The sequence below is a fragment of the Oncorhynchus mykiss genome, chromosome 22, assembly GCF_013265735.2.
Source record: "Oncorhynchus mykiss isolate Arlee chromosome 22, USDA_OmykA_1.1, whole genome shotgun sequence".
Taxonomy (NCBI): domain Eukaryota; kingdom Metazoa; phylum Chordata; class Actinopteri; order Salmoniformes; family Salmonidae; genus Oncorhynchus; species Oncorhynchus mykiss.
Genome location: NC_048586.1, coordinates 12349153 through 12375958, shown reverse-complemented (window position 1 = coordinate 12375958; position 26806 = coordinate 12349153). Strand labels below are relative to the sequence as shown.

At 42.5% G+C, this 26806-nt stretch overlaps 1 protein-coding gene and 1 pseudogene across 1 annotated transcript; one reads left to right on the top strand and one right to left on the bottom strand.

Annotated features, from left to right (window-relative positions):
• Positions 1-251: 251 nt before the first annotated feature.
• On the top strand, positions 252-6785 carry LOC118943634 (annotated as a pseudogene).
• A 117-nt stretch (positions 6786-6902) lies between these two features.
• Positions 6903-19134, bottom strand: cog3 (component of oligomeric golgi complex 3). Its single transcript, XM_021578951.2, has 23 exons — positions 18919-19134; positions 18254-18400; positions 17820-17881; positions 17522-17687; positions 17272-17346; positions 17034-17126; positions 16802-16927; positions 16611-16691; positions 16445-16488; positions 16209-16335; positions 15995-16086; positions 15166-15305; positions 14775-14935; positions 13247-13355; positions 12938-13056; positions 12667-12756; positions 12278-12398; positions 11904-11992; positions 10107-10241; positions 9137-9212; positions 8908-9035; positions 8372-8470; positions 6903-8116 (listed from the first exon to the last, which is right to left on the bottom strand). Exons 1-23 carry the CDS (start codon positions 19102-19104, stop codon positions 8087-8089), a joined length of 2496 nt encoding a protein of 831 aa, XP_021434626.1. The 5' UTR covers positions 19105-19134; the 3' UTR covers positions 6903-8086.
• Positions 19135-26806: the final 7672 nt, after the last annotated feature.

The following is a 26806-nucleotide window of genomic DNA, read 5'->3' as shown; positions in this document are numbered from 1 at the left end:
CATTACGGCTCTGGCTGGCACAGTTTCAGTTGGGGCACTCTGTGCCTTTTACCTTGTGCTTGCAGTTATTGGGACTGATGATGCGCTTGTTTCAGTGCTGGGTGGTTGCTACTCGTCTGGGTGCATCTCACCACTGCCATCAGTTCCCCAAGGTATCTCCAACGTGCCTAAGAGAGTTGACTCCTTGGAGTGACCCACTACTGCTGTTGCAGGGGGTTCTCATGGGCCGGGTAGTGTCCCGCAGGGGGATCATGACAGACGCATTCTTACTGGGATGGGGAGCGCTGTGTGTGGGCTACTCAGAAAGAGGGATTTGGTCAACAGCGCAAACGGCTCTGCATATAAATTACCTAGAGCTACTGACTGTTTTGCTAGAACCAAGGTATTTTCTTCCAATGTTGGAGGGCCAGCATGTGTTGGTAAGGTGCGATCAAATACACCAACAGGCAGGGTGGGACGTGGTCTCTCTTTCTGCTAAACTTGGCCTGTAATCTGCTCGTATGGACCAGTGCGCATTTGCTGTCGCTCAGGGTGACAGCAATTGCTGGCTCTCAACGTGGGTGTGGATCTACATTCCAGGGGGGGTCCTAGCTCTACGGAGTGGAGACTGCCTCCCTCTGTGGTTGTCCAGATATGGGACCGGTTCGGCAGGGCTGAGTGTACACATCGCGAGTAAAACACGCATTGTCGTCTGTTCTTCTCAATGAGGGATCTGGGTGCTCCGTTGGGAATGGAGGCTTTGGCGTATCAGTGGCCTCGGACCCTGCTCTATGCGTTTCCTCCGGTGGACCTGATTCAGGCCACCGTGGAGAGGGTCCGTCAGGAGGGTCTGTTGTTGATTCTGGTGGCTCTCCGTTGGCCCAGACAACTCTGGTTCCTGGAGATCATCCGCCTGTTGGGCGGGGACCTGTGGAGGGTTCCGTGTTGTTGGGATCTATTGTCCCAGGTGCACGGGAGAGTTTGGCACCCACGACTACAGATATGCGATCTATGGGTTTGGCAATGAAAAGTTGAAATTGAGGGCTAGTGGTCACGTGCGCCCTCTACGAGAGGGTTGTATACATATAAGTGACGCACGTTAGAGGGTTGGTGTCTGGTTAAAGGAGTTTCTCCTTTTCAGAGCTCTTTGGAAGAAATGTTTGTTCTTGCAAGATTTTTTGCACCTTAAACGTTTATATGGCAGCTATCTCAGTGTGTCATGTAGGGATTGACAACTCTAACCCGGGGTCTCCTCCTCTGGTGATGCGGTTCCTTAAAAAGGCGTGCATCTGCTCCGACCAGTGTCTAAGCCTATGGCACCAACCTGTGACCTGGCTTTGGTCTTGTGTCGGCCAAATGCATTTGGGATATCCATCTCCATCAGTGCACCCTTCCTGTTTGGAGTTCGCGCCAGGCTACTGCAAAGTGATGTTATGCCCTAATGCAGCTTTTGCTCCCAAGGTTATGCTTATGTCCTACAGGTCCTTAGCTATCGAGGTGTTCCATTTCTGGCCGCCTCTGTTTCCTTCCAGTGAACAACGAAGGTTGCATGGACTGTGAACGGTGTGCGTTTTACACATGTACAGTGCCTTGCGAAAGTATTCGGCCCCCTTGAACTTTGCGACCTTTTGCCACATTTCAGGCTTCAAACATAAAGATATAAAACTGTATTTTTTTGTGAAGAATCAACAACAAGTGGGACACAATCATGAAGTGGAACGACATTTATTGGATATTTAAAACTTTTTTAACAAATCAAAAACTGAAAAATTGGGCGTGCAAAATTATTCAGCCCCCTTAAGTTAATACTTTGTAGCGCCACCTTTTGCTGCGATTACAGCTGTAAGTCGCTTGGGGTATGTCTCTATCAGTTTTGCACATCGAGAGTCTGAAATGTTTTCCCATTCCTCCTTGCAAAACAGCTCGAGCTCAGTGAGGTTGGATGGAGAGCATTTGTGAACAGCAGTTTTCAGTTCTTTCCACAGATTCTCGATTGGATTCAGGTCTGGACTTTGACTTGGCCATTCTAACACCTGGATATGTTTATTTTTGAACCATTCCATTGTAGATTTTGCTTTATGTTTTGGATCATTGTCTTGTTGGAAGACAAATCTCCGTCCCAGTCTCAGGTCTTTTGCATACTCCATCAGGTTTTCTTCCAGAATGGTCCTGTATTTGGCTCCATCCATCTTCCCATCAATTTTAACCATCTTCCCTGTCCCTGCTGAAGAAAAGCAGGCCCAAACCATGATGCTGCCACCACCATGTTTGACAGTGGGGATGGTGTGTTCAGGGTGTTGCTTTTACGCCAAACATTACGTTTTGCATTGTTGCCAAAAAGTTCAATTTTGGTTTCATCTGACCAGAGCACCTTCTTCCACATGTTTGGTGTGTCTCCCAGGTGGCTTGTGGCAAACTTTAAACAACACTTTTTATGGATATCTTTAAGAAATGGCTTTCTTCTTGCCACTCTTCCATAAAGGCCAGATTTGTGCAATATACGACTGATTCTTGTCCTATGGACAGAGTCTCCCACCTCAGCTGTAGATCTCTGCAGTTCATCCAGAGTAATCATGGGCCTCTTGGCTGCATCTCTGATCAGTCTTCTCCTTGTATGAGCTGAAAGTTCAGAGGGACGGCCAGGTCTTGGTAGATTTGCAGTGGTCTGATACTCCTTCCATTTCAATATTATCGCTTGCACAGTGCTCCTTGGGATGTTTAAAGCTTGGGAAATCTTTTTGTATCCAAATCCGGCTTTAAACTTCTTCACAACAGTATCTCGGACCTGCCTGGTGTGTTCCTTGTTCTTCATGATGCTCTCTGCGCTTTCAACGGACCTCTGAGACTATCACAGTGCAGGTGCATTTATACGGAGACTTGAATACACACAGGTGGATTGTATTTATCATCATTAGTCATTTACGTCAACATTGGATCATTCAGAGATCCTCACTGAACTTCTGGAGAGAGTTTGCTGCACTGAAAGTAAAGGGGCTGAAAAATTTTGCACGCCCAATTTTTCAGTTTTTGATTTGTTAAAAAAGTTTGAAATATCCAATAAATGTCGTTCCACTTCATGATTGTGTCCCACTTGTTGTTGATTCTTCACAAAAAAATACAGTTTTATATCTTTATGTTTGAAGCCTGAAATGTGGCAAAAGGTCGCAAAGTTCAAGGGGGCCGAATACTTTCGCAAGGCACTGCATATGGATAGGACTGCGTTTGTGACCAGAATTCACAAATTCAGCTCGCGGCAGGGTGCTTTCTAAGCAGCGTCTTTCTCATTGGATGTTGGAGGCTCCCTGAAATATTGCAGCAAAGGACAACGGTTGGCTAGCGGTGTGCCACTCCACTAGGGGTGTGGCGGCTTCTTGGGCACTGTTCAGGGGCATGTTGATTGGTGATGTCTGTGCTACAGCGAGTTTGGGTTCCCCACATACCTTTTTCCCAGTGTGGCTCATAGTGTTCTTATGACATTTCAGGCTCATAAGGTATTGTTCTTGGAATCATGGGATCTATGGACTTGGGCTGCAGTGGCAGCGTGTCAGTGTGCATAGCCAAGTTGCAGCAGGTCCTGGTTCCCTATATGGGTCTCTGACAGTTCAGGACTCATGAGGATTTGACAGTTCAGGCTTCTCAGGTAAGTGGATTTCGATTAAGGCAGCCCCCCGCACCTCTCTGATTGGGGGGTTGGGTTAAATGCAGAAGACACATTTCAGTTGAAGGCATTCAGTTGTACAAGTGACTAGGTATCCTCCTTTCCCTTCATTAGGGGAAAAAGGTGGCTTGTGTAACCCCTTTTTGGAGACGATGGAACCTGTGTGTACGTGGGCTGCCATGGGCCTCCTAGTTTGGTACCCTCTGGGCTGGCTTTGGACATGATTGTATGTCTCCATTGTATGTTATACCAAGTGACCGACTGAAAGGGAACTTACAGTTATGAATATAACTACTGTTCCCTGAAGTAGGGAATGCGGAAAAACATATTTTGGCCCCATGCTGTCAGAGGGTTGATGAAATTCGTGCGAGCCCGGCATGTGAGCCAGGAAGGTGGGGCTTCCGAGGGTGAGCTCCATTGGCCCGTTGGGCGTTTTCTTCAGGTGAATATGGTTGCTCATTGACTCCCCATAGTATGTTATCCCTCGTTCAGTCCTTCAGGGAACAGTAGTTACAGTGGGGCAAAAAAGTATTTAGTCAGCCACCAATTGTGCAAGTTCTCCCACTTAAAAAGATGAGAGAGGCCTGTAATTTTCATCATAGGTACACTTCAACTATGACAGACAAAATGAGAAAAAAAATCCAGAAAATCACATTGTAGGATCACATTGTAGGATTTGCTAATAAATTCATTAAAAATCCTACAATGTGATTTTCTGGATTTTTTTCTCTCTCATTTTGTCTGTCATAGTTGAACTGTACCTATGATGAAAATTACATCATATTTTTAAGTGGGAGAACTTGCACAATTGGTGGCTGACTAAATACTTTTTTGCCCCACTATACAGTGCCTTGCGAAAGTATTCGGCCCCCTTGAACTTTGTGACCTTTTGCCACATTTCAGGCTTCAAACATAAAGATATAAAACTATATTTTTTTGTGAAGAATCAACAACAAGTGTGACACAATCATGAAGTGGAACGACATTTATTGGATATTTCAAACTTTTTTAACAAATCAAAAATGGAAAAATTGGGCGTGCAAAATTATTCAGCCCCCTTAAGTTAATACTTTTTAGCGCCACCTTTTGCTGCGATTACAGCTGTAAGTCGCTTGGGGTATGTCTCTATCAGTTTTGCACATCGAGAGACTGACATTTTTTCCCATTCCTCCTTGCAAAACAGCTCGAGCTCAGTGAGGTTGGATGGAGAGCATTTGTGAACAGCAGTTTTCAGTTCTTTCCACAGATTCTCGATTGGATTCAGGTCTGGACTTTGACTTGGCCATTCTAACACCTGGATATGTTTATTTTTGAACCATTCCATTGTAGATTTTGCTTTATGTTTTGGATCATTGTCTTGTTGGAAGACAAATCACCGTCCCAGTCTCAGGTCTTTTGCAGACTCCATCAGGTTTTCTTCCAGAATAGTCCTGTATTTGGCTCCATCCATCTTCCCATCAATTTTAACCATCTTCCCTGTCCCTGCTGAAGAAAAGCAGGCCCAAACCATGATGCTGCCACCACCATGTTTGACAGTGGGGATGGTGTGTTCAGCTGTGTTGCTTTTACGCCAAACATAACGTTTTGCATTGTTGCCAAAAAGTTCAATTTTGGTTTCATCTGACCAGAGCACCTTCTTCCACATGTTTGGTGTGTCTCCCAGGTGGCTTGTGGCAAACTTTAAACGACACTTTTTATGGATATCTTTAAGAAATGGCTTTCTTCTTGCCACTCTTCCATAAAGGCCAGATTTGTGCAATATACGACTGATTGTTGTCCTATGGACAGAGTCTCCCACCTCAGCTGTAGATCTCTGCAGTTCATCCAGAGTGATCATGGGTCTCTTGGCTGCATCTCTGATCAGTCTTCTCCTTGTATGAGTTGAAAGTTTAGAGGGACTGATACTCCTTCCATTTCAATATTATCGCTTGCACAGTGCTCCTTGGGATGTTTAAAGCTTGGGAAATCTTTTTGTATCCAAATCCGGCTTTAAACTTCTTCACAACAGTATCTCGGACCTGCCTGGTGTGTTCCTTGTTCTTCATGATGCTCTCTGCGCTTTTGACGGGCCTCTGAGACTATCACAGTGCAGGTGCATTTATACAGAGACTTGATTACACAAAGGTGGATTGTATTTTATCATCATTAGTCATTTAGGTCAACATTGGATCATTCAGAGATCCTCACTGAACTTCTGGAGAGAGTTTGCTGCACTGAAAGTAAAGGGGCTGAATAATTTTGCACGCCCAATTTTTCAGTTTTTGATTTGTTAAAAAAGTTTGAAATATCCAATAAATGTCGTTCCACTTCATAATTGTGTCCCACTTGTTGTTGATTCTTCACAAAAAAATACAGTTTTATATCTTTATGTTTGAAGCCTGAAATGTGGCAAAAGGTCGCAAAGTTCAAGGGGGCCGAATACTTTCGCAAGGCACTGTATATTCATAACTGTACGTTTGTGTTTTATTTGCTTGTTTGGCAGGGTGAACCTTACCCAGCTGGGAGGCTCTTGCTGCAGTGACACCGGGGCTATGAGGAGGCGCTGGAGTTGGCTAGACCATGAGCCCCATGTCCACGCCCCTCCCTTCCAGCCCATCTGTCTGACCCTCAGCCCCAACATCAGCCTCCGCATCCAGACACAGGACTGCATCTACCTCACCTTCACCTCTCGCAAGAGCAGTGTGAGGTTCAACGTGGGGGCCAAACTCAAGGTGAGACACTGACATGGTCAATTACAGATTCAAGACACCAGGTGAGTGGCGTATATTACTCTAATCATGCGAGCACAGAATACCATGCTTTACAATGAGCACTGAAGTTGATCACAGGTGTCACATCCTTCCACAGCTTTCTACTAACACCCACTCATATCAGAGCTGATCACTTTGCTTTTCCCCAGCTGGAGCACTTGAAGAGCCTGATGTTACCTGGGCCAGACCTGGACCAGAGACACCTCCACATGAAGAGTGCAGAGATCTACAACCTTCTGCAGAGGATCCAGGGCTATATCACCTACCAGCAGGCCCCAAGTCCACAGAAGGTTACGCCCCAATATAGCCTGGTCTCTCAGATGGAGAGACTGAAGACACCTCTGGACAAGCACCACTCAGTCAAGAAGAGAGTTCAGATAGCTACCAAAGCCAAATAATTAATTTTTCATTAAATTGGATACAGCAACTCGTCTAGTCTCAAAAACAAAAAAAATTGCACAATGAGACAATAGTGCTTATGTATAGTGTGAACAATGAGACAAGGACAGCAGATATACTAATTTGTCATCCTTTTTAATCAGATTGTTCATGGATAAATACAGTAGTTACACTATACACACACACTTCTATACAGAGGATGCCAAAGAAAAAGCTGCAGTTAAGTTTACATTAACTTTGTAATTCATTGAATGTGGGAGTAGCATTAGGCAAATATATCCATAATATATTACATTTCTGAGTAAGACCACTGACTTCTCCATTCCTTTACAGTGCAAAACTGCTCAAGACAAAGGTACATTAACACCAAGCTATAGAGAAGTCCAAGCATCCCAAATACAAAAGAAAAGGTTAAAAAAATGTTTAACAAGTTCTCAGGGTCCTTTAAAAAAAAAAAAAAAATTTTTTTTTACATGTACGCAACAAGTTGAAAAAAAAACATCAATGGAGAGAGCAAGAGGAAGAACTATCATTTGGAAACCACTGACACACAGTAAAACAGAAGGGTTCCTTTATTAAAAACAGACCAAGGGAGCAGTGTTTAAACCTGAGAGCCCTGCAGCACAGGCTGTCATAGACCAGAGATCTCCATGTTCATAGAGAAAGGCGGAGAGATGTTACATATCGTGCAGCATGTTCTCTTTTCATTCCGTCTCTTAATCCATTAACAAATGAAGCATAAACGTGGCGGCTGCTCGTCGCTCATTAGCTACCTGGCTAATGAATAAAGTTCTACCTCCTCTATTAGCCTGGTTAGAGTGTCCTTATTCCACCCGCTCAACATTCACCCTCGTTTCCCCATTTGCTACGCTCACTGAATGTGCCAACTTATCTTGACTCAGAAATGTTGTATTATGATAAGAAAAATACAGCTGATATAGCCAATAACCCTTGTCTGTGTGGATCTCTCCCACATAAAGAAGTAAGCCCAACACCTTTACATTTTAGTTGAACAAATTGATTCCAGATCAGTACCAAAAAGAAAGTCTTCATTTCACACTGCTCCTACCAACTGAGTGATTGAATGCCTAACTAGACCACGACATGCTCGGACGCTGTTGGTTGTGTCAGTGTTAAGGGTATCTTTGGCCTTGTATAGGATCTCTGCAGGTCGAGGGCCAAAGACTAGCACAGTCCTTCTCCTAGACTTTTGCTCCACAAGCGCCAGGTCTGGCTAGGTCAGGGCTGGAGTAACCCTCCTGTCCAAACCAGACAGGGTTCTTCGGACCAGGCCTTCAGGTTACTTATTCACAGACAACAGCAGGTTCATCTGAAGAAGAGAGAGAGAGAGCATATAAAACACAGCGAGGACTCACTCCACGAAAAACATCCAGTGTGACTTTGAATGTCGCTCCAGACACCACTACACACACACAGCGAAAACCTGAATAAACCCAAGGTTGAATAAATACACTTGGAAAAAATCTCTCGAGATCGAACAGACATTTCCAGTAAGAGATTGTAAAACCTTGTAATATCTTGCCCTTGGTTATGATTTTGTAAGTGAAGCCAGTGCCAGCCTTACCTGTTCCATAGAAGGGCAAGCGATGATCTGAAGGTCCTCGCCACTGTATTCCTCCTGAAGCAAGGCGTGCAGTCTCTGAAACACCTGCTGGATGTTGTTCTGTGGGAGAAAACAGCAGGTTAGCCAGAGAGCTGCTGGAGAGAAATTATCCCCTCGCTGGTCCCCTTTGTATCCCAGTTGCCATGTCAACGGTGTTATTGTGCACTTAGATTCACTTACTGTAGATTAGCACCTAGCTGTGCACAAAGAGCCATGATAATTACGGAATAATTATTTATTTTTAACAAGCAGGAACAAGGCTTAAAAAAAAAAGTAGCTGCAAATTGCTCAGCCTGAGCACCTGCTGAAAATATCCTATTTATTATGTAGGTGTGTACTAAAACCCCTATGAGCGCCTGTTACTCTACTGGGTTAGCCTAGCTAAAGATCTGTTCATTTGTACTTTGGCAAGACAGCAGAAACATATCTGGGACCAGGCTAGCACAGGGTTGGCGAAAGGAGGAGAGTTTAAACTCCACTGTCTAACAGACACCCACCCGGACAGGCTTGAAGAGGATAAACTCTGTGTCTCTGTTGGCCAGGTACAAGGACATGCTCTGTAACGTGCTTGGCAGCTTGCTCTTCATCACCCTGTAGGTAGCCATCACTATGTCGTTGATCTTGGCTAAAAAGGGGAGAGCGAGAGCGTGAGTCATTTCTCAGTTCCAAGCCTTCAATCCACCACATGATTTAGAGGTTTCACTGAAATATGATACGGTTTCTTACCTGGCTGTGCCCAAGGTTGTTGGGAGAGGTTGTACGTGGGACCTCCCTGGATCGCCATGGTTTTCAGAGCGGACACCTGAAACAACACAAGACAAGTTCCCATCTTCCTCAGTGAAGGACAACGTGAGTTAGTCTGGCGATCTTGACTATAAGTCCTATTCTAGATTAAGGAAGGCATTTGTTGAAAGTGCTATATACAGGTACCTGCCAAAATAAAAGGAAACACTTGAGCAAATGAGGGACACAAAAGTATAGTCGGTGCTTTCACACAGGTGTGGCTCCTGAATTAATTAAGCAATTAACATCTCATCATGCTTAGGGTCATGTATAAAAAAAAAAATGCCCAAGTAGCCCGTTATCTTGGCTACCATGGCTGGAAGAAGAGATCTCAGTGAATTTGAAAGAGGGATCTCAAAAGGGCTCAAGGGGTTTAAAGGGTGTGTGTGTCACCAGAGCTCAACCCAACTGAACAGGTGTGGGAGATTCTGGACCAAATTCTGGAATTTGTTGTGGAAGAATGGTGTCACATCCCTCCAATAGAGTTCCAGACACTTTGTAGAATCTATAACAAGGCGCACTGAAGCCGTTCCGGCCCAACACCCTATTAAGACACTTTATGTTGGCATTTCCTTTAATTTGGCAGTTACCTGTAAGTCCAATTCATTATAACCACTTTAATACTGTATGACTTTTAATACTGTATGAGAAAGACCATAGATGATAGGCACTGAGTAGATTCAGAACAGAAGGTCACAATGTTTTAAAATGAAACCCATCACATTTGAAAAGGCCTAGATTCCAGTAGAATAAGATTCACCTTTGAATAGCCCTTTATCTTTCAGTTTTACTGCACAAAATCATGACCCTCAATTACCAGAAAAAGAAACGAGAAAGTCCAAGGTCATGTTTTTGAAGTCTGAGCCCCCAGGCTATCGGTCTGCCTCTCCACTCTGTCAGACTGACACGTTACCTTAGTGAGAAACTCCTCCAGATTCCCAACAAAGAGGTGAGTCTGCTGCTGGATGAACTGCTCACAGCTAAACTTCAGATGGCGGTCCACGTCCTTCTTCGAATCTATGTAGTGCTCCTTTATCTCCGGTGATCCCTAAGGTCCAACAGAGAGAGCAAGAGAGAGAGAGAGAGAGAGAGAGAGAGAGAGAGGGGGGTTAGTAACTAGTAAGTGATAGTATAGATGAAACATGACATATACTGCCAGGTTTTCCTGACATAGGGATAGGACCAGGAGTTTTTTTTCCTGTGTGAAAGTATTCAGACGCCTTGGATTGCTGAACCTTATACTGTTTTACAAAGTGGGATTCAAATCGATGGCATTTTTTGTCAACAATTTACACAAAATACTCTGAGGTCTAAGTGGAAGAATATTTATTTTGAATTCTTCAAGATAACTAAAATAGTCATTGCATAAGTGTTCAGCCCTTTTTTTTTTTTCAACAAGCCTAAATTATTTTACGAGTGACAGTTGGCTCAACAAATCACATGGACTCACTCTGTGAAATAATAGGGGTTTCATTTTTTTAATGACTAACCCTTCCTCTGTCCCCATACATATATCTTTAGGTCTCTCAGTCAAGTATTGCATTTCAAGCATAGATTCAACTACAACGACCAGGGAGCATTTCGAAAGCCTCATAAAGGTCAGTGGTTGGTAGATCGGTAGCAATAACAAATCATAAGCATGGTCAAGTTAATAATTATGCTGTGGATTATGCATTAAACCACCCAGACACATCAAAGAAAGTCATTGTTCTGAACTGAGCTGCCGGACAGGAATGAAACTGCTCAAGGATGTTACCATGAGGCTATTGATGATTTTAAAACTGCTTCAAAGTTCAATGTCAGTGATGGTAGAAAACTAAACATGGATCAACAACATTGTAGTGACTCCACAATAATTGCCTCAATGACAGATTGACAAGCTATTCCTCAATGACAAACTATTCCAAAACTAAAGTAAAACTGCAACAAAAAAAACAGGAAATGAACACACTTTTTGGCCTAAATGCAAAGCCTTATGTTTGGAGCAATTCCAACACATCACTGAGTAACTGTCTCCTTATTTTCAAGCATGGTGGTGGCTGCACCATGGTATGGGTATGCTTGACATTGGCAAATACTAGGGAGTTTTTCAGGATAAAAAGAAACTGGATGGAGCTAAGCACAGGCTAAATCCTAGAAAACCTGCTTCAGTCTGCTTTACACCAGAGACAGTGAGGGTAAATTACTTTTCAGCAGGGCAATAACCTATTACACAAGGCCAAATCTACACTGGAGTTCCTTATCAAGAAGACTGAATGTTCCTGAATGTCCACGTTAGAGTTTTGACTTAAATCAGCTTGAAAATCTATGGCAAGACTCCAAAATTGCCATCTAGCTATGATCCAACATTTTGACAAAGCTTGAAGAATTTTGAAAGGAATAATGGGGAAATATTGCACAATCCAGGTGTGCAAAGCTCACAATAAGATCCCGTTGTAATTGATGCCAAAGGTGTTTCTAACATGTATCGCCTCAGGGTGCTGAATACTTATGCAACAACTATATTTGAGTTATTTAATTTCTAGCCATCTTTTATTTATTTTCTCTACACTTTCACATTAGAATATTTTGTATAGATCGTTGAAAAAAAAGGACTAATACATTTTTTAATCTCACTTTAACACAAAATGTGAAGAAATCCAAGGGGTCTGAACACCATTGCAAGGCACTGTATATGTATTCTATGTTTAAACCAAATCAAAAACTTTACCTCCAATAGAAATTCTAGGATAGCGTTGTGGCTGTTGAGTCTGAAGAAACCAGGAACAGATTTTGGGTTCATCATTTTGAAGGCAGCATCTGATTTGAGACAAAAAAAAAAGACGACTCATCTTGCTGAAGAAGGATTAGAGTGCCCTCTAGTGTTACAAATTAAATACTAACTTGACTGAAATGAGTGCTAAAACAGTAACACTTCTATGAAACGCTACAAGTTATACAGTATCTCAAGTTATTACCACTACTATAATAGTCACATGTGCATTTGATGGACACAATGGGCATTCCCCAATGATAATGACAATATAATGACAGGTTTCATGGAGCCAGAACATACATCAACTGGCCTAATCTCTCCCTCCTCACCTCTGGTTCTCTTCAGGTCCAGAGAGATCTCCTTGATGGCAAAGTCTGTGTGGAAGGGAGCGATCTGTTCCCTCATGATCAGCAGGTGTTTGATCAGAAACAGCTGACCGTCTACCTGCGTCTGGACAAGATGAAGCCATAGCGCTAAATATAACATCTGAATAATCCAAATGTAACCTTGTTCCAAAAACAAAACTAGCATTGAGCCATTTATAGAGGAAAAAATGAATAACATGCTAATCGTAAAGCTACAGTTGTGTTTCTCAATTACACCGTATACAGGCAGAAACGTATATTACAACACATCACATGCAATGCGCCAACCACCCCCAAAAAAATATATAATAATAATAATAATAATAATAATAATAATAATAATAGGCACCAACCTTGTTCTTTAGGATGACATCGGACGCTTTGAGCAGGGAGTGGATGCAGGCAGACAAGGCCTCTTGCGATAAGCCCTGGAAGACTGCTCTCTGGGGGGCCAATAAATTCAATGCATCAACACAGGGACAACATGGTGGATGGTAGATTAAAGAGATCAAGAGGAAAGGTCAAATAGCATCATGAAATGGACCAGGCTCATGATTCATTCATATGACTCTCTCATATATCGAAGAGTAAACATGCAAAATGCCAGATAATCCAAGCACTCACATCTATGCACCTATAGAGCTTGGACAAGCAGACCAGCGTCCGTCTGACTGTGGGGTACCACATGCCATGCAGGTCAGCGGGAGAGATGGATGGCTGCAAGCGGGACGAGTCTATACTACCTGTAAGTAAGGGAAAGAGAGGAGGGCAGAAAGGTACAACAGTAAGACATATGCTTCTACACCTGCATTGCTTGCTGTTTGGGGTTTTAGGCTGGGTTTCTGTACAGCACTTTGTGACATCAGCTGATGTAAGAAGGGCTTTATAAATACAATATAAGATATCCCTTTACACTAATTTGTAAACACTGACTTGCGTTACTGGCTCTCCGGTCATTTGGATCTTCAAGCTGCACGTCTGAGAAGGACGACTCCTGGGCCATTAGCTTCATCTGCTCTTCCTTCAGGCTCTGGGCAATTTTCTGTGACCCCATGAACGAGAAAGAGATGGATTACAAAAACTGTCTTTATTTTGTATCGAACTTGCCCGTAGGAACATATCTAGGATCAGCACACGTTCCCCAAATCTTAACCATTGGGGGGGGGGGGGGAATTACTAGGTGAAAAGGGAAGAGCAGCCGCATATAAAGTCAATCATAAATCAATCTGGTTTATTTCAAGTTGCAAAAGCACAGAAGCTGAGAAAAATGTAATGTCTAGCCCTTTATATTTTAAATCAGACAGCACCAAGTGTTCTGTAAACACCAACCCCAGAAGCTTGTAGGAAGACAGTCACTGCATTTAGTTTTATCAGCTGCTACAAAATCACATAATACAATAATCATCAAGTGGCCCCTGTCCTTGTACCTCCAGTCTGGCGTCAATTGCAATCAACAAAACATTGCACAAACAGACCACTGGAAATCATGTGTATTGCAGAAAGGGAACACTTAACTGTTAAACTCTTAAATATTCCACAGAGGGGAAAGAGGGGAAACAGAAAATGTACAGTGGCTTGCGAAAGTATTCACCCCCAAAATGGCCAAAAAGCTCAATTTTAGTCTCATCTGACCAGAGTACCTTCTTCCATATGTTTGGGGATTCTCCCACATGCCTTTTTTTTCTGGCCACTCTTCCGTAAAGCCCAGCTCTGTGGAGTGTATGGCTTAAAGTGGTCCTATGGACAGATACTCCAATCTCAGCTGTGGCGCTTTGCAGCTCCTTCAGGGTCATCTTTGGTCTCTTTGTTGCCTCTCTGATTAATGCCCTCCTTGCCTGGTCTATGAGTTTTGGTGGGCGGCCCTCTCTTGGCAGGTTTGTTGTGGTGCCATATTCTTTCCATTTTTTAATAATGGATTTAATGGTGCTCCGTGGGATGTTCAAAGTCTCTGATATTTTTTCTATAACCCAACCCTGATCTGTACTTCTCCACAACTTTGTCCCTGACCTGTTTGGAGAGCTCCTTGGTCTTCATGGTGCTGCTTGCTTGGTGGTGCCCCTTGTCTAGTGGTATTGCAGACACTGGGGCCTTTCAGAACAGGTGTATATATACTGAGATCATGTGACACTTAGATTTGACCTGTGTGCACTTTATTTAACTAATTATGTGACTTCTGAAGGTAAATGGTTGCACCAGATCTTATTTAGAGCCTTCATAGCAAAAAGGGTGAATACATATACACAAACCACTTTTTATGTTTTTTTATTTTCACTTCACCAATTTGGATTATTTTGTGTATGTCCATTACATGAAATTCAAATAAAAATCAATTTAAATGACAGGTTGTAAAGCAACAAAAAAGGAAAAACGCAAAGGGGGATGAATACTTTTGCAAGGCACTGTACTTTACATTTGTATCTAGGGGTGACTCACTGAAAACAGCCACATCAGACAGACCCACCTCCATCATCTCCAGTTTCTCAGGATAGGCCAGATCCCCGGGGGCGGGGTTATATCCGATGATGTCAGTCTGGATGTAGATGTGTGTCCTGTAGACCAGCCTCTCCTGGACATCCTCCAGCATCTGTTTCACCACCGCGTCAAAGGCCCCCAACTGACCAGCTACAAACATAGTCAGTGTATCATTTCAAATCCAAAGTGCTGGAGTAGAGAGTCAAAGCAACTACATTTGTCACTGTTCCAATACTTTGGAGCTCACTGTATATTGCTATCTTGTATGGTAAGATGTTCTGGTAAATGTAACATACAAGTGCATATTTCCTACAAAGAGTTAACTGTACCGGATGGTTAGAGTAACCAGAGTAGGTCCTTTGTATTGTGAATAACAGTACCGTTGTTGTGGACGTGGTCCTCCAGCATCTCATTCTTGAGGATGCCACAGAGCTCCGACAGGGTCTCCAGGTGGATAACGTGGATGATGAGTGGCCGCAGGACGTCGTAAAGCGACAGACACAGCTTCTCCAGCAGCTCACTAGAGGGGGTAAAACCCGACGGCAAGCTCCATTATTCCCATTCACATGTCAGACTAGCGAGCACAAGGCTCTAGTGAGTTAACTCACTGCAACGTAAAGGTCATATTTGAGTCGTCCTCTTGAAATAATATGTTGAAAGTGTATTTGTTGCTCCAAGCGAGAAACACTAGCTAGTATATGAGAAAGCTAGATAATGATTTGCGTCTCACTGTGTTGAATTGTAAAGCTGCCGTTTTTGTTAATGAATGGCTAAGTCAGCAATTACTACAGTAGAGCCATCACATGCTGTAGCAAACACTATTGAGAATAATGACCAGGAAATAGCCATTCATGTGAGCCTTGCCTTCAAGACAAACACCCTGTACATATACTGAAGTAGAACAGGCAGGGCTCTTTGCTTCTCAGTTACAGACACAGCTTCTTCTGCAGCCCACTGGAAGGTTAGATACATTGACATGACACTGTGTTGAATTGTATGGCTGCCCTCAGCAAATTCAGTTAATGAAAACCTGAAGTCAGCAATACAACAATAGAGGTGTCATGAGCTTCAGCAGATACTATGGTGAATACTAACCAACCAGGAAATAGTCCCACCTCCTTGACAAACATATGCAGAATGTGTTGTAGGACAAACTGTACATGCTTCTTACTCACTCCTATACCAGCACTAGGGGATGGTGCTACTTACTCTAGTCTGGGCGTGGGTTTGGAGAAGAACTCATTGTAGAGCTGGTGCTCATCCTGACAGACGTGAACCATGAAGGCACAGCCACTACGCACCTGGGAGGAGAACACAGGACAGACAGAATCAGCACTGGCAAACCATGTTGAAAGCTTCTCAGATAATCTCAATAATCAAAAGTGAATGGATTCTAGTAAAAAAAACAAACATGTGGTCTTACTAATGCACAGTGGTCCTTATTGTTTTGACTGGTCAGGTCTGTGATGGTGGATGTGATGCTGGGGCTGAGGAGCTGCTCTCTCTGGTCCAGGTAGCACTGGTGTATCTCCTCTAACAGCTGGTGGTACCTGGGGATGCCAGAACGTGGGAAATAATTATACGTAGATGACAGAAAACATTACATAGGTGAGGTGCTCCTGATAATGGCGTTTCAGCATACAAGAGCCCCATACTTACTCAGGAATTCTCTCTGACCTCTGCTCTATTTGTTCAATCAGTGTCTGAAAGAACAATCACACAAGTATTAATCTCTAGAAAGACAACACATATTTGCACACCAAAAGAAGGGTGGCTCAGAATGTTGATGGTAATTCCAAAAGAAAAATGAAGTAGTTCTACTAACTCTGACTTTGGGTGCAGCTGCTCTGAACTTGACATAGTACAGTGTGAAGGCATTGTCTGCGTTAGCCAAACCCAATGGATCCTGAAAGAAAAGTATATTCTAATCAGACATACAACTCAAGAGCGAAGACAGTTGATTGTGTACCAGTACCAAGTCACTGTCGATAATAAAAGTGGCCGAGTTCTTCCTACCCTTTTTGTTAACTGGTTGGTGAGATTCTGCATAGTGTTCACAGTGTGAGTCTTCATGAAGTGCATAGCTTTAGACAGACATTGTTTGAACTTGGCCAGATACACTGGGTAGTCCTTAAAGTTTGGCTGTAGGTGAAAAATAGCAGAAATAAGTAAGTCATAACACAATATAGTGACACTGGTCTACAGTAGAATACGGACACTCTCCATTGTGAGCTGAAAATATACTTACATGGGACGAAACATACTCTATACAGTCATCCAATTTTGAAAGCATTGGTATAAATCCTTCACTGTTTACAGACAGTGTGGGTGAGTTTAGTTTCTGCAAAGACAGAGCGAGAGAGATGATGACCTTTTGCAATGCTCGGGTTAGGAACAAGACTCTCCTTCGGAGACATTTGCTCGAGAGCTTCAAGTGTCACAGCAAAGAAGGATGGATAAAAGGTTTAATCAGAAAACCAGCATACCGTGTTGAGGTTCTCCAACTCATTGAAATAGGAAAGCTTCTGCTGTATGCTCTCAGCCAGATCCACCAGTTCGGACTGTTAAAGAGAAAAGTATATGTTGGCAGGGAACTATGATTTTGATAACAGGCTGACATTTCATGTCCGATGTTGTATTCCATTACAAATGGAAACAGGTCCATACTACTATGATCTGTTGGTACCTTTTGTGCCGCTGACAGTCTCACAGCCTACATGTAAAATGGTTCTCTACCTGTTCTTTAAGGAGCTGTTCACAGGCCTCGTGGAGGGTGCCTGTCTTGTTGGACACAAACAGGTACTGCTTCTGCAGAGAGTCCAGGTGCTCCAGGGCAGCATTCACGTCACTCAGAATAGCATCGCATTGTTCCTGATAACAATTGAGATGGTCTCTCGTTTTCCTGCAGGGGTAACACACAGGGAACATTCCAGTAAATTCCTCAGAGATCTAATGCAGTTTAGGGTGCACTGTACATACATCTACTTTCAATGTGAAAGATCAGCAAGTGGAAAGACATGAACATCGAGTTCACCTGTGCTTAGCTCCTTCATCTTGATCCATTTGCGTCTGTAGCTTTGAAAACCAGGAGAAAAACTGCAACGCAAAAAACACTGAAATAGCTAACTACTACACATCAAACTAACACATGCAACAATCATATAATATGACAAGCATTTCGCTACACTCGCATTAAGATCTGCTAACCATGTGTATGTGACAAATAAAATTTGATTTGATTTGAAATAGTAGACAGTAGAGGCATGTAATGACAGTGTGTGTGCCTCAGAGGCTGCGTTTAGACAGGCTGCCCAATTCGTATCTTTTCTCACTAATCGGATCAGCTCTGAAAAAGAGCTGAAGTGATCGGTCAAAAGACAATTTGTGGAGAAAATATCAGAATTATTAGGCTGCGTTTGCAATCACAGCCAGAGTAGTAGCATTGAAGTGTAATGAAAAGCAACGCACCTGTTGTGCTGTCTCTATCCTCTCATTCTCCAGATCAAGCATCTGAAAGCCCTTGAGCAGGACATCTTCTGTGGAAGCTGGTACAGTTGTCGTAAATGGAGACCGTAAAGAGCGGGATGTCAGGCTGCACAAGTCTTCAATGGGCAACTGGATACAGAACGCAAATGGGGTTTAGACCAACACATGACACAATCAATACTGTCATAGATCTCAAAATGTTAGTTAGAGCTAGCTTTACCAGGTTTGATTGACAGGTTACTATGATATGAGGTTATGATTCGATGACTAATACTTGGCCTGGTGTGTTAGTGAGAGTTAGCGAAGCCTACTCACAGAAGTCATCAAACAAGCATATCAACTCTGGCAAGTTGTTAGCAAAGTAGCTCGTTAGCCTAGCTGGCTGGTGGCTACTAACTAAGACTCAACAAACGACGTGGCAGACGGTAGCTTGCTAGCTAGCTATATATTTGAGCTGGCAGCTAGCTAGGTTGAGTTGTGACACTAACTAATGTTATACTCCTTAGCAAGTCCCTCCTGACAATCCTGCAATGCAATCAACCAATTTTCCTTCTGGAATGCATCTTTGCACCTGTCAACTAGCTGCTAAATCGGTGGTAGCCTAGCTAGCTAGGTTATTAGCATTAGCAGCTAGCTTGTCAACTCACCTCTGCGGGAATAGGGAGGGTTTCAGCCGCAGCTCGGATATCCAGAATAGAGTCCGTTTGTTTTTCTGTCAGGGGAGCCATGGCATCTGCCCGCCGGTCCCACTGTGACAGTTTTTCACGCGTTTCTTTATCTGTCAGGTCCAGAAAAGAATGGTCTGTAGACGCCATCATCATTCTCAGCAACATTAAACGTCAGCAACAGACTACTTCCTCTTCCGGAAAAATAGGGGGAGGACTCTGACTACAGCATCCAATGGTATGACTATTATTTTTCTGAACAATTTCTTACTCATTGGTGGTTGAAACGATTAAAACGTTGCACACATCAATACAGGTGATAAAGGAGTGGTGTTCTCAGGAGACATTTAGTGAACAGTATTTCCAGTGCAATTGGCAAATCTGTAATCTGTAAATTTGAGTACACTTTGACATTGATTCACTAAACAGAGAAATTACACAACCCAAAGTGACAGCATGGAAGCACTCACTGCTGTTGCCCATCAATCCTACCAGTTTTATTATCGTCTTGGTAGACTATCTCAAATCAAATGTTATTTGTCACATGCACAGGATACAGCAGGTGTTAACAATACTACCGCTGCACCGTCAAGAGTGTTTTGACCGACTGCATCGTGGCCTGGGACGGGAATTTCTCCATCCTCGACCGCAAGGCCCTCCTTGTTGAGGGTGTTGAGGAAGGCCAAGTACAACACTGGGACCGTGCTCTGATCCATTCAAGACACCCACTCAAAACTGTGCCTGTGGAAGGACCGCAGCATCATCAAGGACCCCATACACCCCAACCACGAGCTGTTCACTCCCTTACCGTCGGATAGATGGTATCGGAGCATGAGGTCTGATACCAACAGGCTCAGAGACTGTTTCTACACAGCAAATGTTCTAGTGTTAAATCAACACAGACTATAGTCTGTATTGGTCCACACTTTTGAGTGTTAAATTAACACCGTGCTTAGTGCTGACCCTGTTACCCTTTGTCAGTGTTAGAGAATTAACACTTTCATTGTTATGCAATAACACACTGTGTAGTATTTTTAACACTATGAAGTGTATATTGTTTACACCATTGGTGCTATGCAATAAAACCTCATATAGTATTTTAACCATTACACAAGCATTTCGCTACACCCGCAATAACATTCACTTGCTAAACAAGTGAATGTGACCCCAAAAATATATTTTGATTTGAAGAGGTTGAAAAGGTGTTGGGTTAATGACATGACAATAATAGTCTTTATTGCCACATGCAAGTGCTTATAAAGACTTTACAACTGGCAGGAGACGTACTCACACTTTAAATAAACATAACAATAGCCTACTAAAACTGGTACAACACTTCCACTCATGGGTCGCCACTAAGCCATTCCTCAATATAATTACCCAGTGTGCCTTGACTTTTCAAGTGAATTGTAGAGTTATCACCTATTACTGTATTTGTTAGAGACATGGTTGTTGAATTCATACTGTACATGTTCAGTCCTGTGGACTTCAAGTGAGTTTCTACTTTAGGCAAATGCCATCATTGAAATTAATCTCTTTATGACAATACATTACATACTGTATATCATACGGCCTTGCTTTGATGGCCAAGTTTTACCCTAACACAGTGGTGTTAGGAACCTCCTGGTTTACAGGCCGCATCAGGACTGCAAATCATATTATTCTGGCTTGCAAAGTGATGTGTAATTCCTATTAGAAACCAGTCAGAGTTAGGATCTCCAACAGTTTTTATTCACCCACAACCTCCATTCAGAATGACTGTCAGGGTTAGGAACATTGACAAAGTAGTCTACCTAAACCATTTAAACTGGATCAATCATTTCAGTAACAGGCACAATACATATAACTAACTGATTGGATTAGTTTAGAAGTTTAGATAAACAATTTATTTATATTTGTGCTGCATAAGATTAATTAATTAATCAATGTACATGCAAAAACACAGATATTAAATACAATCCTAAAAAATCTAGCTACAGTAGGGCATGCTGGGCAAAATGATGATGATGGACATGGTGTTGATGGGAATATTTTACTCTCCAAAGAATAAAATGGACACAATCACACTCAACACTGATTATTAACACCAACGCTGGGGTTATTTTACACCACTAAGTATTAATTTCATTTTTTGTTGTTGTTAATTGAACTCCTGAATCAACACTAGAAGTGTTACACTGGAAAATCAACACTAGGTAACACTGGCATATTTGCTGAGTACAAATGACTAACAAAACTTGAGACTTCAAACAGTGAAATGCTTACTTGCAAGCTCTACCTCAACAATGCAGTAATACTAAGTCAGATAAAAATACACATGTGAATAAAGAAATATACAGTGCCTTCGGAAAGTATAACACCCCTTAACTGTATTCACATCGTGTTACGTTACAGCCTCATTCTAAAATTCATTAAATTCAATGTTTGTCCTCATCAATCTACACACAATACCCTATAATGACAAAATGAAAACAGATTTTTATAAATGTTAGCAAACAGAAATACCTTATTTATGTAAGTATTCAGACCTTTTGCTATGAGACTCGAAATTGAGCTCAGGCGTATCCTGTTTCCATTGATCATCCTTGAGATGTTTCTACAACTTGATTGGAGTCCACCTGTGGTAAATTAAATTGATTGGACATGATTTGGAAAGGCACACACATGTCTATATAAGGTCCCACAGCTGACAATGCATGTCAGAGCAAAAGCCATGAGGTTGAAAGAATTGTCTGTATAGCGCCGAGACAGGATTGTGTCAAGGCACAGATCAGGGTAAGACACAAGACATTTCTGCAGCACTGAAGGTCCCCAAGAACACAGTGGCCTCCATTATTCTTAAATGGAATAAGTTTGGAATCACCAACACTCTTCCTAGAGCTGGCCGCAGGACCAAACTGAGCAATTGGGGGAGAAGTGCCTTGGTCAGGGAGGTGACCAAGAACCCAATGGTCACTCTGGAAGAGCACAAGATTTCCTCTGTGGAGATGGAAGAACCTTCCAGAAGGTCAACCATCTCTGCAGCACTCCAACAATCAGGCCTTTATGGCACAGTGGCCAGACGGAAGCCACTCCTCAGTAAAAAGCACATGACAGCCCGCTTGGAGTTTGTCAAAAGGCACCTAAAGGACTCTAAAGGACTCTCTCCAAGATTGAACTCTTTGGCCTGACTGCCATGTCTGGAGGAAACCTGGCAACATCCGTAAGGTGAAGCATGGTGGTGACAGCATTATCCTGTGGGGATGTTTTTCAGCGGCAGGGACTGGGAGACTGGTCAGGATCAAGGCAAAGATGAACGGAGCAAAGTACAGAGAGATCCTTGATGAAAACCTGCTCCAGAGTGCTCAGGACATCAGACTGGGGCTAAGGTTCACCTTCCAACGGGGTAACGACCCTTAGCACACAGCCAAGACAATGCAGGAGTGGCTTCGTGACAAGTCTCTGAATGTCTTGAGTGGCCCAGAAAGAGCCTGGCCTTGAACCCGTTTTAACATCTCTGGAGAGACCTGAAAATAGCTGTGCAGCGACACTCCCCATCCAACCTGACAGAGTTTGAGAGCATCTGCAGAGAAGAATGGGAGAAACTCTCCAAATACAGGTGTGCCAAGCTTGTAGCGTCATATCCAAGAAGACTCAATTCTGTAATCGCTGCCAAAAGTGCTTCAACAAAGTACTGAGTAAAGGGTCTGAATACTTACATAAACCTGATGTTTCCAGTTTTTTTTGTGAAAAAAAACACAAAAACCTGCTTTTGTTTTGTCATTATGTGGTATTGAGTATAGATTGATGAGGATTTTTATTTATTGAATCAATTTTAGAATAAAGCTGTAACGTAACATAATGTGGAAAAAGGGAAGGGGTCTGAATACTTTCTGATTGCACTGCACATGCTACCGAGGTGGCAGAAAACATTACATGCTGAATACACTGGCCACGAGCATGCGCCATCGCACGCGTGTTGATTTTGTCCATCCACACCCAACTCGATCAGTACACGCAGGTTCAAAAAATTAAAACCAACTGTGAACCAACTATATTATAGTTGGAATTTGTTACTTTTTGAGCAACCCAACCAAAATCACATGTGAGTTACAGCTATGTAATTTTCATTAAAAGCAAGTCTAAGAAGTGGTTGATCTGTTTATTATTAGAAAGTTATTATTAGAATTTATAACTATTAGGATTTGGAGCTGGCGGAGCGATTTTTGCATTTGCACCTTTAATTTGGGGGCATGTCGAAACACACATGAAACATTCGTGGATATTTAGGAAGATTGCTACTGCTAGCCCATTTGTCTTGTGTGGGAAATTATTTAATAACACAAAGTATTTAAGGTCCTTTTTTTTGTTGTAGAATTTTGACCCTGAGAAATACAGAATCGAAACCAAGTAAGTTACAGTTAGATTTAAGTTATCTTTAATTAATCTCTCCTCTTTTTTTCTTTCAAGCAACCACTTGGGTTTGTATCTTCCTGATTTCCAATAAGGAGGCGACTTGTCCATCTCAAATGCAGACGCTCATTCATTTGCGCAAGCGGTGTGGGAAATTATTGAATAACATGTATGTGTACATTTATTTTGCAGCGCTTGTGCACTCAAGGTGGCCGGTGAGGTTAGTAGTGCACAGGTCAGTGGTTTCTTCACTTGCACCCACCCATAATTGCTAATAACCCACCACCCAACTACACTACATGACCAAAAGTATGTGGACACCTGCTCATCGAACATCTCATTCCAAAATAACAGGCCCCCTTTTGATGCTATAACAGCCTCCATTCTTCTGGGAAGTCTTTCTAATAGATGTTAGAACATTGCGGCCACGAGCATTAGTGAGCTCGGACACTGATGTTGGGCAGTTAGGCCTGGCTCGCAGTTGGAGTTCCAATTCATCGATTGAGGTCAGGGCTTTGTGCAGGCCAGTCAAGTTCTTCCAGACAGATTGCGACAAAACATTTCTGTATGGACCTCCCTTTGTGCACAGGGGCATTGTCAAGCTAAAACAGTAAATGGCCTTCCCCAAACTGTTGGTCTGGGTTTGGCTGGGTTAGGCCGTCATTGTAAATAAGAATTTGTTCTTAACTGACTTGCCTAGTTAAACAAAAGTTCAATAAAAATACATTTAAAAAATGCTTTGTTATTCCTCATCCACCAAACTTTACAGGTAGCACTATGCATTTTGGTTGGTAGCGTTCTCATGGCATCTGCCAAACCCAGATTCGTCCATTGGAGTCCAATGGTGGTGAGCTTTACACCACTGCTTGGCATTGCAAAGGGTGATCTTAGGCTTTTGTGCAGCTGCTCGGCCATGGCATCCCATTTCATGAAGCTCCTGATGAACAGTCATTGTGCTGAAGTTGCTTCCAGAGGCAGTTTGGAACTTGGTAGTGAGTGTTGCAACCGAGGACAGATGATTTTCATGCGCCACGCGCTTCAACACCAGAGGGTCCCGTTTTGTGAGTTTGTGTGGCCTACCACTTCTTGGCTGAGCCGTTGTTGCTCCTAGACTTTTCCACTTCACAATAACAGCAATACAGTTGACATACTATATAAGCTTTTATAAAGCTGAAAGATAGCACCTTAACAGACGGTCCCTAACCGCGCATTGATTCTCTCAAGATGCTGAAAGAATAAATCATATGTCTCTGTCCCTTCCATTTCTTTATTTTACTGCAAGAAATGCCTTATTCTGCACAAGTTCATTATATTAGGCTATGTGAAATGTTATAGATCACATAGTCAGTGTCCAGATTTTTGTTAGGCTGCTATGCCATTTAAATAATCTGAACAGTATAGTTCCCTTGACGTGCAATTTCCCGCCTTTTAGCCTCATGGAGAACCAAGCTGTGTAAATCAATGACACAAAATGTCAAACCCATCAAATGCCTTGCTTGTTAGTGCTCACTAGATTAGTGTCATAGCTGCAACAGTGCGTGAGGATTGCCAGGAAATCACATATTAAAACCCCATCAAAATATGTTGATGTATGTCGATTTTGTGTATAAAAGCACACTTTCCTCCAGGTTTTCTTCCATTTTCTGCAGTTACAAACTAGGATGTGGAACAATGCCACATTCAAAACTACTGGGAACTGGGAACTTAGAAATCTCTGACTTTAGTGTGTACAAGACAACTAGGAACTCGGAAAAAAACAAGTTCCGACTGGTAAAAAATCGTATTGAACAGTCATTCAGCTCAAAATTCTGATTCAGGAACTTGGGCCTCTTTCTAGATCTCCGACTATCCGCACTGAAGATTACTGACATCATGATTTGACCTCGTTTTTTTCCCGAGTTCCCAGTTGTCTTGATCCCACGACAACTCTCTGCAAAATGCGTCCTGCACGGTTTGAAAACAGTGACGAACATCACACGTAGCACCAACAGCTATGTGGGGGGAGGGTTCTTGAAATGTAACATCTCATCAAAATCTTGGAGCTGGGAGCTAGCGGACCATTCAAACCGTTATTGCAATACAAAATTCTCCATATCTCCAAGGGAGGCGTGACAGCGACATGATTTCAGAGGAATGACGACGCGAGACAACCGTCTTGTGACTGTTGAATATGTACACCACCTCACAGTCATCTCATATACAGTATGTGACATAGCAGGCACTTCAATCATCCTCTTTTACCAAACATTAAAATACTGTTCTGGCCTTCCCTTATATTTCTGCTCAACTCTCCATTTGGCGTATTTTCTCTTAATGAAACTCTGACATTGTCCCTTTTGCCTCAGTGGATCAAGTTAACTTTTTCTTCCTAAGTTCCCAAAATAATTTGGCAATTGGTGTGTAGGCCTATTTGGCGTGCTAGTTAGGCTCTAAAGCTTAGGCTTAGGCTACGCACTAACATGCTGACCACACTGTGGGTGTTGCAAAAATAAATGTACATAAAGTTATCCAATCATTGCAAACACACTGCTCGCGAGCGTGTGCGTTGCCAGGCGCTAAAAGGGCAGTTGGTTATATTTGTGACGCTCAACGTGCTGCAAGTCCTGTCTCTAAAATCTCCTCATTGGATTTTAGGAGCATATACCCATGTGGGTGATTAAAAGATTACATGACCTCCACACTCCAGTTGGTTGTAGTAATTCACCGTAAAGTTGGTTGCCAACCGCCAAATAAAGTCCAAAGAAGAAAAAGAAGCCTGTAGGAAGGAGGAGAGAAGATGAGAAACGAATTTGGTTTACAGTTTTATCTGTGGATTAAATGTCAGAGTAGAGGACCTTGTGCATGTCAGAGTAGAGGACCTTGTGCTAGCTAAATTGCCATAAAAGTTTAGTGCTTTTTGACCTGTCCCCAAATTAATATATTTGGTTCAGAGTTTGTTTTGATGTTTCAACCTGCGTGTCCTGATTGCTGGGTGAACAAACCCTGTTCCTGCAGCTACCCAGTACTTAATATGGAAACCAAATTGTTCGATAGTAACATGTTTTCACAACGAAACATATTTCATTAAACTGTTGACAGCACCTCGATCTGGGCGCTGGAGAAAGAAATTAAGGAGAGAGGGGACGAGATGGAAACTCATGGTGGTGAGATAGTCTGTAGCTAAACGTAAAGTGTCAGTCTATTAATTATGAACATTTAAAAAATTCCCTATTACTAGGCCATTCAAAATCTAAAACAAATTCACTGTAATTGTAGGCTAGATCTGAATGTGTTAAATGTAGACCAATTATGTACCAATGAAATATTAAATCACTATTTAAAATAAAAAATATTATGCCATGTGTAATATGCGGTTGGCTGTGTTTTTTATAATGGCACAATCATTACTGTAATTCAGGTTTTTTGGGGTGCTTGGGCTCATATATAGGCCTATGCTTAGGCATAAGCTCTAATATGCATGTGAGTGTTTTGAAATAAT